The 16,040-nt window shown below is 52.8% G+C and overlaps 1 protein-coding gene across 1 annotated transcript in view; it reads right to left on the reverse strand.

The window, feature by feature from the left end:
• Positions 1-1,029: 1,029 nt before the first annotated feature.
• Positions 1,030-16,040, reverse strand: part of TMC3 (transmembrane channel like 3) — a 35,005-nt gene continuing 19,994 nt past the window's right edge. Inside the window, exons 11-22 of the mRNA XM_045901840.3 lie at positions 15,310-15,419; positions 13,317-13,395; positions 11,591-11,833; positions 10,575-10,703; positions 10,254-10,321; positions 8,559-8,687; positions 6,618-6,728; positions 5,856-5,981; positions 5,136-5,214; positions 4,079-4,121; positions 3,044-3,299; positions 1,030-1,909 (exon numbers count right to left, since the gene is read on the reverse strand). Of these exons, the coding sequence (XP_045757796.1) occupies positions 1,069-1,909; positions 3,044-3,299; positions 4,079-4,121; positions 5,136-5,214; positions 5,856-5,981; positions 6,618-6,728; positions 8,559-8,687; positions 10,254-10,321; positions 10,575-10,703; positions 11,591-11,833; positions 13,317-13,395; positions 15,310-15,419 (2,214 nt within the window). The 3' untranslated portion in view covers positions 1,030-1,068. The remainder of the gene's footprint in view (positions 1,910-3,043; positions 3,300-4,078; positions 4,122-5,135; positions 5,215-5,855; positions 5,982-6,617; positions 6,729-8,558; positions 8,688-10,253; positions 10,322-10,574; positions 10,704-11,590; positions 11,834-13,316; positions 13,396-15,309; positions 15,420-16,040) is intronic.

The raw sequence follows: 16,040 nt of genomic DNA on the forward strand, positions 1-16,040 counted from the left end.
GGTAGAAAAGGAGCACACTATCCAGGATGTGTCAGTGGCTGGGGGTGCAGAAAGGAACAGACAGCGCTTTGTTCCACAGGCACTCAGTCTGGTGGAGGAGAGAAAACGTGAAAGGTGCAATTTAGAGTGGAAAGAGGGATCCTGGAGACGGGACTAGGGGGTGCCCTTCAGCTGACCACAGCAGAGCCACCCACGCTCCTGCAGAACCCTGTCCAGCACCCGCGGGAGGCGAGCCAGCCATTATCACAGGTGAAGATCGTGGGAGGTGGGGAGGGACACCTTGTTCTTTCCCTGGGCTCCTCGGCCGGGCGGCATAAGCCTTCCATTACTCATGGCTCTGAAATCCTCTTCCACCTACTGCCTGGAGGAAGCCTGTTGTCATCAGGAGAAAATGAGGTCAACAAACAAGGAGAGCCTACAGGCGAAAAGACAGAGGATCTTGAAGGTGTTTGACCCCCAGGTCCAGCGAAGCCTGAAACCAGCTTGAGTCCCATCTTTCCCCGTTAAAGGAACCAATAAGCCTCGGGGATTCTGGGACCTCCTATACAGCTGTTCTGATTCATTAATACGGATGTACAAACAGGTGGTAGACAGTGTACTAAGCTCTTCAATTTTAGTTACTCCTGCCATTCCAAAAACCGATGATTCACGTGAACTAATGAAGCACTGTGAGATCTTGAAGGGCAGGCACGTCAGTCCCGGGTGCTTATCGGGGAGGACTGAGTCCCTGTGTGCTGAAACAGATGTCCCAGGCACGGCGGTCCAAGTGGTGCACACACATGGGATGGATGACGGACGCAGACATCTCGGAAGGGGCTCTGCCATCCGGATGAGCTGTCTGGCTTGCCTATGATTCGTGGCCACCCGGAATGGAGGAAAAGGATGGACGTTTTTGAAAGGACAGCCTAGTGTTCCAGAGGCGCTGGCCACAAAGAGCCCCAGGACACAGCCCACTGGCAGGCGCTTGCTGGAGAAGGGGGTGTTGCGGTCCTGTCTCAGGGCTGTGGGTTCGTGTCTCCATCCGGAAGGCGGGGACCGATTCTGTGACTGCGACACCAGAAGAAGCCCCTAGACGTTGGAACAAATCAGGTCGTTCAGATCCGCGACCAGCTCCTGCCTGGAGATGGCCTTCCTCCTGCCCAGCTGGCCAGCAGACCTGCGGAATTTGGCCTGGCTGGGGGTGACCTGGAGGTACTGGTCATTGCTGCCATTCTGCTGGTCGCTGCTGGATGCCGCCGACGTGGAATCAGATTCGGTGAGGGAGGGCTCCACCTTGGGCTTGCCTCTGAGCTTTGGGGGGTGCTGTGCAGACTGGAAATTCCGGGAGCGTGGCTTTTTGTGCCCATACACCGGCCTGTCGAGTGGAGCCTCAAAGCTATCATCCCAGGACTTGAAGTGCATCCTTCCCTGGTGCTCGGGAACCAGGGTCTGACTTTCCGACCTGTCGCCAGCATAAAAATGAGGAGCCCCTTGGAGGCCTCTCAGGGACTGGGGGTGGAGAGACCATTGAACCAACTCTCTCCTCGGGGCATCCTCCTCTTCTTCGCTCAGCTGTGGAGAGTGCCCCTGCTGGGGGGCCCAGGACACACCTTGTCGCGTGGTCCTGGGGCACATCACCATGTCCCCTAAGGCATCCATCCTGAAATGTCTCTCTGGCCAGAAAGTGGGATGGATTTTTTGGCGAGAGTCTCGTTCATTAATGATGTAGTATCTGGGGGCGCAGGACCTGGGACCAAGCGGCACCACGGCCGAGAGCCCCGGTCCACGAAGAGGGGGGTCGATCTGCTGAAAGTCTCTTCGGAAAAGAGGTTCTGAGCGCACAACTTCAGCGTGCTTCGTCCGCATCCCGGGGGAGCAGGACCTGTCCTGGTGCCGGTCACCTGCGCTCGCGCTCCGACCACGCAGACACCTGTAAGACAGGTGGTGAGGCCCCTGTGCCCTTGGTGCTGGCCAAGCCCCGTGCCTTGTGAGTGCGGCGAGCGGGGGCAGCGGCGCCCTTGGCCTGTTCGCCGGCCCACGTCCCAACCCGTTAACGCGGGTTCTGCGGATGGCCGCGCGGGAGCGTTTGGGGAACGCGGCTACACAGATGTCTTTACTCCTGGGATTCTCAGAGCCCTTCATGGAATGATGTGCATGGTGACTCTCCATGGAGGGGGTAGGACATAGGGGGTTTGCTAATATATTTCACGAGGGAGCCCCCTTTCGTCCAGGAGCACGTAGTGGGACTAACATTTGTGGAGCGCCTGTTAGGAGCGCTGCCCCTCACCATCTCTGCTGGGCACCTAGCTGTCCGGCTGCCCGGGCCGCCCACCCGAAGGAACGGAGTCCCTCCTCCTTGTCAAGGCCCCACAGATACACGAAGACAACCCTCCTATAGCAAGATTTCCAGTCCTCTGTTAACCTAGCCATTGTCTTTAAGAAAAAAGCCAAGACCCCAACATACCATAACCCCTGTATTTTATCCGTATGGCAGTCACTGTGTCACGTTCAGATCCGATACAATTTTCTATGTGAGTTCGGGTCAGTGCATCCTTCCAGAAGCCCCACCTCCATGAAGGAGACCCAGGGTTCCACCCATGTTGTATGTGCAAGTAAAGCCGAGACAACTGACCCCATGTAATACAGAGCGATCTTGCCACTAACTTGGCCAGCCTAGAACTAAAATATAAAAGATCTTGCCAATACTATGGCCACTGTGAAGTTAAAAAATAATAAAAAACAATTATAAAAGGCATTTCCCCCCCTTGGGCTATAGAAATACATACCCTAGGTTGGCAGGAACGTTGGCTTAGAGGTTATCTGGCAGAAGGCCCAGGAGGAAGAATGTCCTGTTGGACACACTTTGTCCCCCCATTTCTTCTCATAGCCACTGGCCCCGGGGCCTTCTGGCAGAACTGGAATCGGATGGCCCTGGCCCCCTGAAACCACTGAGACCCTCAGATCCCTAAGGGCTCCTTATCCTGCACTTTACGGCCCTGGGCCTTCCCTGGCAGGTGTCACGGCTGGGGAGGTGGGTTTCCTGCCGTGCAGAGGGTCAGCTCACCTGTTAATGTGCTGCTCTGGCCTGCATTTGGAGGTGCCAGGAAGAGGTGCGCTGGGGCTGCCGAGGCCTGACTGGGGACTCGGGGGTGTGCGTTGGGCGGCGGTCTCCCCCCCGCCTCTCTTGCTGCTGGATGAGTCCAAATTGACCAGAGTGCCATTGCTCTGGGGCGCCACCGAGTGAGCCGAGGACAGCCGGCTGCTGGGGTCACTGTCCTTTGGCAGCCTCATGCTGCTTTCCTCTTGGGTTTGGATTCGGGCTGCAGGAGGAGGGTGGGATGTGAGGGCGGGGGGTGACCCATGCAGGCTGATGGAGCAGCAAGCGTGTGCTGACTTCCAGCTGCTGGGTCTGCAAACAAGTGTGTGTACGTGCAGACACACCCCTCCCTTGGGCAATACGGGGGTCTCTTAGGGGCTCCAGGGGCAGCTGAGTTTCCCTCGAGCTATCCCCGCCCACTTGCCTCCCTTCCGGCCACACCAGCCTTCTGCTTTCTGTTTTCCTTCTTTCTGCAGGAGGCTCTTTCCTCTTCCCTCAAGGAGCCTGGGTGGGAGCCAGTTTGTCCAGGTGCTGCTGGAGGATTGGGATAGAGCAGGTGTGCCCCCTGTGTTGGTGGCTGGGTGTGCCCATCTGGCCTTGCCCTGCGTGCGGGAGGGGGACGGAGGGGCATGCCCTCGTGAGGCCGGACCCTGGGGTGGAGACTTGGGGAGGGGTCTTGCCAGGAAGGAATGGCCACTGAGAAGGACACAAAAGTGAACAAGACAAGGGCATTCTTAGGGGTTTTCTCCAGATTTCTGGGTTTCTTTTTCTCCCCTACCTCAAAACTTCCTTCTGCTTTCAGACATGTTTTGGTGTTATTCACAGGCCTGGGTATGATGTAAAAATTGTAAACTTAAGCCAATATTTATAACCCTAGATTTTGTTTTATTGTGCCTAGTTAATTGTGAAAACCACAGTTTATCATTGGTGGTATACCATGAACTGCTGTGTTTTTAAATATAGTCACTGACTGAGACACCTGGCATTTCTGTTTTTACTTACCTTCTACCATTTGGGCAACCTTCTTCTTATCTTCAGATCTGGCCTAAAATACAAATGATAAGCATATGTTTGTTTTGGATATAGCAGGAAGAAATAATGATACTAATCTTGGGTGGAGAGTGGGGGGAGATTTATATGTCATACGTCATGTCCCTACACCTGTTGTCACTTGGGGACAGCATACTCGGGACTCAGACCTGTTACTTGAATGAATAATGCTGACACCCAAGAGCTGAAGTTTTACCTAGCAAGTTTTATTTTTAGACCATGTTTAGACTCTGCCAGTATGGTTAACCTGAAACACAAAAGAGAAAGTATAGATCGACAACATGGGAAATGTATGTTTCCCCAAAAATGCCCTTTGCCCCTCCAAATTCATTTCTTATTTGATTGCTTCTGGAACTGTTTCTTTACATGAATTGATATTCATGGAGTTATGCTTTCAAAAACTGAAAAAGGCAGATATTTCTTGCACAGAGTTCTGGGACTGGGGTGAGGCAAGGGACACACCCACTCCCAGCTTTGTGGGGCAGGGTCACCATGAGCCTGAGGGCTGGTGCTTCCCTTGCCTCCCCCTGTCCTGGCCTGGTGTGGTGTGGCAGGGGGCGGGGGGGCCGCGGTGTGCAGAGACTGGACCTACTGGTCTCCCTCTGACCGTTCTGAGAGCGCAGTCCCAGGTGGTAGAGAGGATAATGACGACCAGAGTCTAAAAGTCATGAAAAAGTTGTGTCTTTGGGTCCAAGCAGAGTGGGTGGGCTCAGATGTCCAGGTTGACACAGGCTGGGGCAGCCACGAGAGGGTGCCAAAGTGCTCAGGGCATCAGCAAAGCCCCTGGGATAGGAAAAGCAGGAGTCTGTTAGTTCCTGGGCAGATGGGACCTGTCCCTGGGTGTTCTTAGAAATAACTCTGCAGAGCCTGGGGGAGGCGTGGCCTTACGCCCCCGGGGTGGCCAAGACTCATCGTGATTTGGAAACAGGACCTCACCCGCATTCCCTTGCTGGCCAGACCTGCCGTGTGGCTGACACACAGGACAAGGCAAAGATGATCCGATACTTGCATTTTGGATCTGCATTCGGAGCTGCTGGTTGCTGAGCTTCAAGGACCTTGCGATGCTCTGAAGGTAATAGATGAGCATGCTGGAACAGAGCATGGGCCATGAGTGAGCCCCAGCCGGGGTCTGGGCTCAGGGCACCTTCCCTGCTAGGCTGGTGGGCAGGAACCAGAGGTCCCCAGGTTCCATGTGGGGGAACCACCCCACTCCCACCCTCAGGGAGGAAGGTGTGAGTGAGGGCTCGAGCCGGCCAGCATCAGGAGGGTGCTGCTTTCCTTCTTCCTCTTGGTTTTCCCAGCGACCTCCCCTGACCTGGACTTCTGCAGGGTCATAAGGATAAGGAAGGGGTGGGGACGGGAGGGACGTTTTACAGTGCATCATGCTATGAGTGCTGGACCCATGCGCTGCTATGTTTCCTCTAAGTCAAAAACAAGCAGAAGCTACTCAGCTGCTTTGTAAAACCCCTTTCTGAGATTATTGCAACTTCTGTCCAATGGGACCATGGTAATGACGTGCAGCCCCATTGTCCTGGCCCCAGCGATTGCCCAAACGTGGCTGAGGAATCAGGACCCCCGAACTTCCCCGGCTCCTGTGTGATCCAGTCCCTGCCTGGATCATCAGGCTCTGTACGTGACTTGGCAACGAAGTCATAGATTTTCCGTAATTATTGAAAAGCAGCGCTCCTTTGTTGGCCAAGCTGGCTGGGAGATCGTGCGCGGTACTCACAAAAGCAGGAGCACAGCCGGCAGGATAACCACTGGGCTGCTGACGTAGCCCACCATGGAGCCAAACCATGCGGGGAAGTCCTTCTCGATCGTTTCTGACACGATATCATACATTTTCTCCTGTCCGCTGCGAGAAAAGACATAGCTCCAGATTGGATCGCTCTGAGCAGAAGGATGCGGCAGATCCATCAAGAAACAGCTATAGGGCTAGAGGTCCAGTCCTCAAAGTCAGTTACACCCCGATGTGAAAGATACATAACACTCCTAAGAAGATTTTATAGGAACTAATTGATTGATACTAGATTTGAAGGGGGAGTCAGTGATCCCAGTGTGTGTGTGTTTAATAATGTATACAAACCTAGCCTCTAAATGTCGCATATAGTTTCGAAACTGACCTAAAGCAAATGCTAGGTAGAGACGTCTAGAAATCGCTACCTTGATGCGGATAGATAAATAACATAGAATCAGAAGTGACATGGGCTATCTGAGCGGATGGATTTCTCTGTAGCCCAGGAGCCATGCCCCTGCCCCTGTCGCTTAAATGAGCTGTATCTTTTCGAGATGAGCACAGAGGTGAGCCTCTCTGAGGGCAGCCTGCTGTCAAGGAAAGAGCAGGTCTTGGATTCACCAGCTGTGGGTTCGAGCTCTTTCTCTGCTGCTGACCTGTTCTATCAGTCAGGAAGGGAATTCGTTTCCATGCAGGGGCCCTTCCCCTAGAGCCGTTTGTCGCCCCAGGCAGGGCAGGCAGAACCAAATAACTTACCTGAACGGCCCGCAATTTAGAGACGGCTTGTACCGAACAATAGCAAAAATCGTTGGCAGCATGCACAGGAAGAGCATGAACAGGAGCATCGCTAGGTAGAAGTTGTTGGATCTGCAAAGAAACCGCGTGCCACGTGCTGAGTCCCTTCTGTGGCCGGCTGCCGATGATAATGCATATCAGGCACTTTGATAACTACATTATCAATGCCGGAGAACCAACACCAAAACCATACCTCTGACTCGTTACGAACAGAAAAGCCTTCCTCCCGCTGTTACCTAGGAAAGGGTCTCTCGTAGGGTTGCTGGCAGCTTAGCAAACTAGAAATGGGTGCCCAAAGGGACTTCATAGATGGTCCAGCCCTGCCTGTTCATCTACTAAACCATTGCCGAGTACCTGTCCACCTCAAACCAAGAGAGTGTCAAACCCTTGGTCATCCCCATATAAGCTTGACTCATTGAAAAATCTTAGAACCTTTCCTCCATCCACCTGGGTCCCTACCTGATGGTCCCCCCTCCTGTTCCCAGCCTTGAACTTGTCTCCTATGTCTGAGGATGGTCAGGCTCCTCTCTCACTTGGATGTGGTTTTTGCCCAACCTCTTATCCTCTCTGCCTGGCTGCTCAGGGTGATTGTTCTGCCTGATTAAGCCCTGGGCCCTGAGCTCTACGCTGGTATCAGGGAACTTGGCTGCCCAGGTGTCCCCAAGGATGGCTCCGATCTGTTGGGTGTGCAAGGCCCCGCCCACAGCTCTGGAAAGAGGATGGGCGGTCAATCTAGAGATGGTCAGCTAGCGCTCTTTGTCTCTGTGTGTCTCTCTCTCTCTTTAGTGAAATAGACTGGACTAGAAGAGAATAGAAAATATCAGAGCACATACAAGGTAGTAAGCAGGTGAACGTTAATTGTTAATTTGTGAAACTTTCTCTATGTCCCCTATATATGTATATATATGAATGAATATAATGAATATGCATACATACTATATATAGTGGGTGTGTATATATTTATATTCATTTATATATGTGTGTATATACACACATATAAATATATATATGCATGCACATGTAAAATATATAAAAACATATGCCTATACATATGTATAAACGTATGCCTGTACTTGCATCCTGGCCACCTGATAAAATATAAATACATTGTCATGTAAGCAGTTCATGGTCAGAAGTTTGAAAGCCACTGATACAAACCCACAGAAATAACTATTATGTCAAAATAAAACAACAGGGCTCTGATCGATGTGTTCAAAGTGTGTGATGAATTCACCAAAATGGCTAAAATGAAAGCACAAGCGCCCTGCGAGCCGACCGCAGCACCCCGAGCGTATCCCCAACAAAGACGCCGAGGAGCCTGTTCAAGGCAACATTATCCTTTCCAGCCAACAGCGGGGAGGAACCCATGTGCCTACCAACAGGAGTGTGGATAAAGACACTGGGGTGTTTCCTCCATGAGCTGAGTCTCCCCAGCACAATACTGAGGGAGGGAAGCCTGAGACAAAAGACCCCGGAGTGTGTGCACCTCCATTTAAGTAAAGGAAAGAACTGGGGACCACTAATGCCCTCAGAAGTTGTAGTAAGTGGAATCGAGTACAAAGGGGGGCGGGCTCTGGGTGTTATTCTTGTTCCGCGTCTTGATCTGGGTGCTGGTTACATGTGTTCAGTTTGTGAACATCCATCAAAATGGACATTTATGCCTTGTGCATTTTCTAAATGGTTATTAAACCAGTAAAAAGTTAAAAAAAGGGGGGGCAGGTAATGATTCGATCCGTGGGCAGGGCATTGGAAATGGCTTCGGGGAGGAGATAAAATGGGGGGACAGACAAGAGCTTGAGAGGCAGGCCGCTGGGAGAGCCCCGTGCTGGAGGTCGCCCCGCGAGTGAAGAGGGTGCGGATGGCCTACGTTCTCTGTGTGGGGCAGACTTGCTTCTCACTGACCTGGAGGCTCGGAACACTTGCTGGTGAGGCACGTTGCAGGTCAGCACAGCCCAGCTCCTCAGGTACATGAGCCCGATCAGTTTGAGGACGTTGAATGCGGGGAGGCATGGGGAGAAGAAAGCCCCCATCCTGGAGCCATGGAGGAAGGCTGGTTAGCATCCGGCCTCCTCCCGCACATCGCGGGTCTGAGACTTTGGGGTTTCTACCCTATGCCTGAAGACCTAGAGAAGCCGCAGAGAGGTGTGCGGCCCTAGCCCTCCAGCCGGGGTCCCCTTGTAGAGCATCCCCTGTGCACCTGCGTACCCTGAGCTCATCTCTCCCTCTACTCTTGGCGAGGGGTGACTACGGCTGACCCCACTGTCTGAAAGTTTGCGTTACGCCACTCTGCTTTTATGACAGACTGACCTTAGGACCTGTTTTCGGTAATAGAAAGAAATCCGAAGAGGATCTTTGCTTTTTTTGCTTTTACAAAACGGTACGGTAGTCCCCCCTTCTCTACAGGGGTTCATTCCAAGACCCCGGGTGGGTGTCCAGAACAGCAGAGAGAGCTGAACCCTATAGAGACTGTTTTCCCTGTACATAGTACATACCCATGATAAAATTGAGTGTATAAATTAGGCGCCATGGGAGATTAACAACAACTCACAATAAAATAGAACAATGATAACGATACACTGTAATAAAAGGTATACGAATGTGGCTTCTCCCTCTCAAAGTATCTTATGGATCATACTCACCTTTCCTCTTGTGATGATGTGAGATTAATGTAGTTACCAAAGTGCCTCATATCTAGCAAATATTAAATACATGTTATGCATTACTTTAATACTGTATTTGTGAAAATTTTGCAAAATGGAGTGGACTCTAAGGATATAGAATTTGATTGAAGAAATATAGTTGATGCCTCTCTACTCCCCACATTTTGCTGAATGACTATGAAGAGAAGTTGTGTTTTCCAAATGTATGGAGCATTCAAAAAGAGAAGTATGGAAACTTCTTTTTCTTTGCTTGCTTGTATTTTAACAAACAGCACTGCGTACGGTCCCTCTAGGGGTGGAGGGATGACTCAGGGAGCTCCCTGCCGTGCACACACACACACACACACACACACCCACGGACACATATGTGTGGATCCCATGGCCCCCTTTGGGTATTCAGCATCTTTAGAAACAGGATTGCCTTGGCCAGGAGTTGCCTGCATGAGCAGATTGCCCGTTTCGGGCCTCATGCTGGGATGGTTCTGTTGGTCTGGAGGATAGTTTGGTGTCTCGGTGAAAATATAGAGGTGCTTGGGACAGAGAGTGGGGGGCTGAAGGCAGGCCTGGTCCCGGCTGTGACACGTCACTTCTGGGTCTCCTGCTGAGGACTCAGCAGTCTCTCCTCCCAGCTTAGACCCTCCCCAGCAGCTTATTCGAATGATTCTTGTGCAGATTTTTTTTTTTTTTTTTTTTTTTTTTGGCAATGACCAATAGTGGTCTAAATGCAGACTATGTCCTTCATCGTTCCTTTCCGCAAATGCTGGGAAAGCCATTACTAAAATCATTATGCCAACAAAATGGTTTCATTAGGAACAGTTTATGTCCTTCCTGATTCTTATGGCTGTTTATTACAGGCATGTCCCGTCCAGACCAAGTAAATCAAAATCTTAGCCCAGAAGAGATGCAAGCAGAGATAAGAAGAAGCTTTGGTACCTACCAGATCATTCCTTGGTTGTAGACTAAATGTAACACGTTCTCCGCTATTTTGAATTCCCCGTATTCAGGCTACAAGAGAAAATGAACTTTTGCATCAAAAAAAGCCTCCATGGTTCTTTGCACAAACCAGGTCATGATAGTCACATGCAGAGGATCCTTTGCTCCCACGGACAGGGAGAGATCGCCCTAGCAAACAGTGTGAGAACAAGAAGGAGACTCAGCTCTGTGCACCCTCCCCTGCCCCCTCCTGTGTTTCAGCCATGTCAGCAAAGGGGGAATCTAGCCATCGGAAGATCCCCAGGGGACTCCGCATCTCACTTACAAACTTGCTTTCCAGGTCCCAACACCAGTAGTCACTTAAGTACCGGACGAAAAGTCCTCGGAAGAAGTCTATGAGCAGGATGCTGGCCACAGTGAAGAGCATGTCGATGATGGAAAGCTTCAGCATCTCCTGGAACACAAAGCGTCCCCAGTGCTGCCACGTCCTGCTCGCCACCACCCACCTCTTCCTGCAGGGCCCCCTCCTCTGCCAATGCCACGGGCCCCCCCTGCCGCATCTTCCTGTCTGGCACATCGCAGGGGCTCAATACATATTTGTTAATTTGAAGTTGAATTTCGATGTCTGAGGCCAACTTTTCGGGAAACCAGGATAGAGCCCGAGCCACGAGAGACCACTTGGGGTCAGTGGTTCAAGTTCAGGGGATAATACCTCAGGCTGAGAGTCTCTGCACAAGATCCTGTGTAGAAGGTAGAAAGGCAGAGCCGTTCAGAACACAGGGTCTGGAGCAGATGCCTGGGTTCAGACCTTCTGCTCCTACTGTCTGTGTCCTTGGGCAACTTACTTCAACTCTTGAGCCTCAGTTTCCGCATTTATGCCTATGAGGAGGATACTAGGATTCTCATGAGGACTAAGCCCTTAAAACAGGGCCGGCAAGGGCGCCGGGGTGGCTCAGTCAGCTGAGCATCTGACTCCTGACTTCGGCTCAGGTCTTGATCTCATGGTCCCGGGATCGAGCCCCACATCGAGCTCCACACTCAGCACAGAGTTGGCTTGGGATTCTCCCTCTCACTCTGCCTCTGTCCCCACTTGTGTTCTCTCTCTCTCTCTCCCCCCCAAAAATAAATAAATCTTAAAAAAACAAAAAACCAGGGCCAGCACATAGTTCACACTGTGTGAGTCCATGTGCTGATTATTACTCTTGATTTGAGGAAATCATAAACCCTCACTGAATCTTGCTTTCCTTTTCTACAAAACAGAGATGATGGATGACACTCCAGAAGTAAGTGATGTGATGATGGGTGTGGAGGAGGGGCTTTATAAGGCAGAAAGGGAGCCACCTGCCCGACATATGTCTCCCAGCACTGGTCTTGTGGACGCTGGGTGTAGACGGTGGTCTTGTTGGCCTCTGAGAGGGGCAAGGTGTAAGCTGGAATGCTGGTCTCTTCTGGGGCCCACGTGCTGTTTCTCGGGAGCCCTGTCCCCGGCCCAGCTGTGGACCATTTCTCTTCTTCAGGGGCCATCCTGGTGGCAAAGATGGTAGAATCTATCCAGTGGCTTGTGTTATTTTTGGTAGCTGCTTCCTGTGGAGGGAGGGAAGAAGGAAAAAAAGATCATCCACATATTTGTAAACAAGCATCACAGACACCAACCAAGGATATCGTTGCATCGTTTGGGAATAATCTCTCTCTCCCTTTCTCTCTTTCTCCCTGGATCCCTGTCTCTCTGTCTCCATCTGTCTCGCCTCTCTTCCAGGCTCTGGCTTGGTGGATGGCCACTTCGCAGCTGGCCCTGACAATGAACACAGGGTCAGGACGGACAGTATTTATTGGTCCTTAGTGAGTGTCGGAGACCGTCCAAGGTTGACACCTGCTGTATCTTCTCACCCTTAGAAGTGCGTCAGGTCAGACTCATCATCCCTCGTTACAACCGAGGAGCTTGAAGCTCAGCCCGGCTCGAGGGGAACACTCCAGGTGGGTCTGCTGGCAAGTGGCGGGTAAGGACCCTGTCTGTGTGACACCAAAACCGCTAGTCTCCAAGGCCGCTTCTGCCCTGTGAGCCTTTGGAAAGTGACGCTCTGGGAAACCTGCTCCTCCCTACCTGCCCCGCCCCGCCGGTGGGATGCCCTCACAGGGGGGGCAGCTTTACTGTGGGCTGCAAAACTACCGTAGGATGGGAGCAAAAACCCCTGCGGGGTGGGGTGGGGGACCCACTCTGCACTGTTCCCCACAAGCACTCATTTTCTCCCAATTTGCTAAATGACTCCACAGCCTGCCTCCCTTCCTGGGCTCACTTGTGATCGCTGCGGATAGCTTATCCTGACGGAGCTCCCGGAAATGGGGTGGCGCCGTCACGGAGAGCTGGACTCAGAAGACCCGGGTTCTCCTCCCAGCAGGGTCACTCACTCACCCCAAACCCCGGCCTTGGCTTCTTTACCTTGGAGGTGGGGCTACTTCTCTTCTTTTTACCTCGAGATGACCACAGCTGAGTTGCGTTTTGAACGTGGTGTACGGAGTGCAAGTATCAGCGGTGATGATGTCCACAGGGATGGTCCTGATGTGTATGTGTGCGTGTGCACGTGTGTGCATGTGCACGTGTGTGCGTGTGCATGTGCACGCGTGTGCATGTGTGTGCGTGTGCACGCGCACGTGTGCATGTGCGTGTGCACACGTGTGCGTGTGTATGTGTGTGCGTGTGCATGTGCACGTGTGCGTGTGCACGCGTGTACGTGTGCGCATGTGTGCATGTGCGTGCGCACGCGTGTATGTGTGCACGTGTGCATGTGCACGTGTGCACGTGTGCACGTGTGCGTGTGCGCATGTGTGTGCGTGTGCATGTGCACGTGTGCGTGTGCACGCGTGTACGTGTGCGTGTGCGCATGTGCGCATGTGTACGTGTGCATGTGCGTGTGTGCACGTGTGTATGTGCGTGTGCACGTGTGTACGTGCGTATGTGCACGTGTGTGCATGTGTGCACACACATGCACATGTGTGTGCATGTGCATATGTGTGCACGTGGGTGGCTACAAGGCGGGGGAGTGGGCCTCCACCCGGGACAGGCACTCACCTCGGTGCTCATGCTGTTGACTTTGTCCAGGAGCGCGATGATCAGGCTGTAAAGGTTCCCCAGGTACAGCACAAGGACCCTGAAAGCACAAGCCCCCCTCGAGATACAAGACCGCGCACGAGAGCCCACGGGCCAGACGTGCCACCAGCCAGGAGGGACTCTCATGGTCTTGCTAAGCCAGTGGCCGCCACACTTGGTTTCCTTCAGAATCATGGGTGGGGGGCATTTAAAAAATACAGAATTCCAGAACTCATCCTGCTATAGTCGGGCCGGATGGGGTCTGGGGACCCCTTTCTAGCCTTCCCTGGTGAGCCCACTGCGGCCCATGCTCGGCTCGTGTTGCAGAAAGAGTGTGAGCTGAGGAAGCGGGACTCTGAAGTGTCATGAGTTCTGGTGTCTAACGAGGCTTTCCAGGCAGGCTCTCACAACCCTGTGAGGCGCACATGATTATAACCCCTGCCTAAGGACAAGTAGATTGAAACATGGAGGGGAGGGGCAGGCGAGCTGCTTGGGTTCGAAAGGCAGAACACAATTTCGGGATCTCGGGGTCTGCTTGTGAAATGTAGGCTGAGCGGTCAGCAGCTCTGGGGGGCTGCAGGCAGCTGTGAGCAGGTGGGATCCGCTGGCCAGCAATCCGAGCCTCGCTGCCACCCTCCTCGCTGCCACCCTCCTCGGAGCTGGAAGGCTTTGGAAGCATCATGGAATTTCCCAGGACATAGCCTTGCGTCTTATCAGAAACGTGTCTGGGACAGCGAGATGGGAAAGGACAGTGGCAGGTTCACCAACACCCCCCACAGACACTGATTTGCATTTAGGGGGTCAGGAAACCAATAGAGGTGGGTGAAAAAGAGAGAGCAGCTTCATCCTGAGGACAAGACTCCAAGTTGAAGCTTTGCGTGCCCCCTGTCATTCCACAGGGGCAGGGCTGACCAACACCTGCGTGGGAGCGAGCTGAGGGCCTCGGGGGCATCGCTGTGGCCGGCCCTGGCTCTCCCCGTGACTCCCTGCATACCGAGCGGGGCCTGTCCCTCTCTGCATTCAGGGTCCCTAGCACAGGGCCAGACCCTTGGTGTGCGCAGAAATGCAGCCTGATGAAGAGCAGGAGGGTTTGCTCCCTCTTTCCTGTCTGGTGCTCACTGCGTCTTGGACAGAAGGTGACACAGGTGGCTGGTGAACTAAATGGGACTTAATGGAACTAAAATAGTATGTTTTGCTCTCATTAGCAGAATTAGCCCTCATTCGTCTGGGGTGCGTCTCTTGATGCCTCTGTTTCTCTAGTTTTAAATGTGAATAACGAGACCGATCTGTATAATAGGATTGCTGTTAGAACAAATGCAATAATAGAATTGATCCTCCCAGTGTGTGCTGGTGAGGAAGGAGCTGAGGAAGACGCTTCTCCATCAGGTCAAGATCGGTGCTGAGCAGAGTAGGAAGACCCAGGTTCCAGCCAAGGGCTGACGAGGATCTCGAGAATCTCAGCCCCGAGCCACCCAGGGCGGGGAGGTTTCCACAGACCCCTGGCTCTTTCTAGTCCTGTTTTCCTACCTTTGAAATGACAGTTGGATTTCAGGGAATGGCAAACGACAGCCTTCAGGCCACATCCTAGCCTTACCTATTTTTGTAAATAAAGTTGTAAGGGACATGGCCACACCCCCTCATTGACAAATTGCCCCTGGCCACTTTCATGCTAATGCAGTCAGGCCCTCCAGCACCACCTGCTGTCCTGTCCCCCTCCCCCGTTCTGGCACCATCCTGTCCACTCCTCTTTCCCCACCCCCCTTCTCTCCTCCTCCCCCCACCCCCTGCCTTTCTCCCCCGCGGCATTCCGCTTTCCTGGAGCATCCTGCTTTCCTTGAGATGCATCCAGAGGGGAAGCTCCATGCTAGGTTGGGGGGTGCAGCGAAGCAAGCCTGGCTCTTGAGGGACGTGGGTTCCCAGCGTGGCGGGCACGCAAGGGCCCCACCATGTGGCAGTTCCCACAGGGCTGTCGTACCTTGCTAGCTGGAAGCGCAGTGTGGTTCGTGGGTGGTACATCTCCAGGGCGGCGATGAGATCGAAGGCTGATGGCGCCAGCATGGTGACCAGGGAGACCACAACGCTCACCTGCCGAGAGAGAGTGCATGCCAGCCGTGAGTCCCGGGGTCCCCGGCCCAGCCCCACCTACCTCACACCGGCCTCCTGGTCTACCATTCGGTCAGCGGGCACTCCGAGGGCTGTGCGGTTCCTACACAGAAAACGTCCCCCAAATCCCTGCCAGTTAGCTGTTTCCCAGAGGCCACCGCCACTTTGTCATGGGTTTATTCCTGTTAGGCACTGTCCTTAATCCGAGATGCTCACACTTGCCCCTAGGGATTCACGAGCATTTTGGCCACATTTCCCAACTGCCCTGCCGTTCTGCTTACCTTGGGTGGCAGACGGAGGTGACCCCAACTATTACAAATAGGAAAGGGGGTGGGCTGACAGGTAATGGAATATTCTTTCTGTGTGTGGAAGAGAATTATCTAGAGGATTATGCCTGGCTATTGTTCGTCTGCACTTCGGGCAACCAAAGAGGACATTTTGTTGGTAACGGGGAGGTGAGACCTAAAGAAAGATGTAATTTCTGAATAAGCCCTTAAAAACGTGATCTATCTGCAAACACACAAGCACATAATTACATAACCCACTTAACTGGCATGAAATAGAAGGAGGTCTGAAAAGAGAACCTAATATGGTCTCAGATTC

Source organism: Mirounga angustirostris, unplaced genomic scaffold (assembly GCF_029215605.1).
Source record: "Mirounga angustirostris isolate CCGP_5_RB_7025 unplaced genomic scaffold, mMirAng1.0.hap1 SCAF_9, whole genome shotgun sequence".
NCBI lineage: Eukaryota > Metazoa > Chordata > Mammalia > Carnivora > Phocidae > Mirounga > Mirounga angustirostris.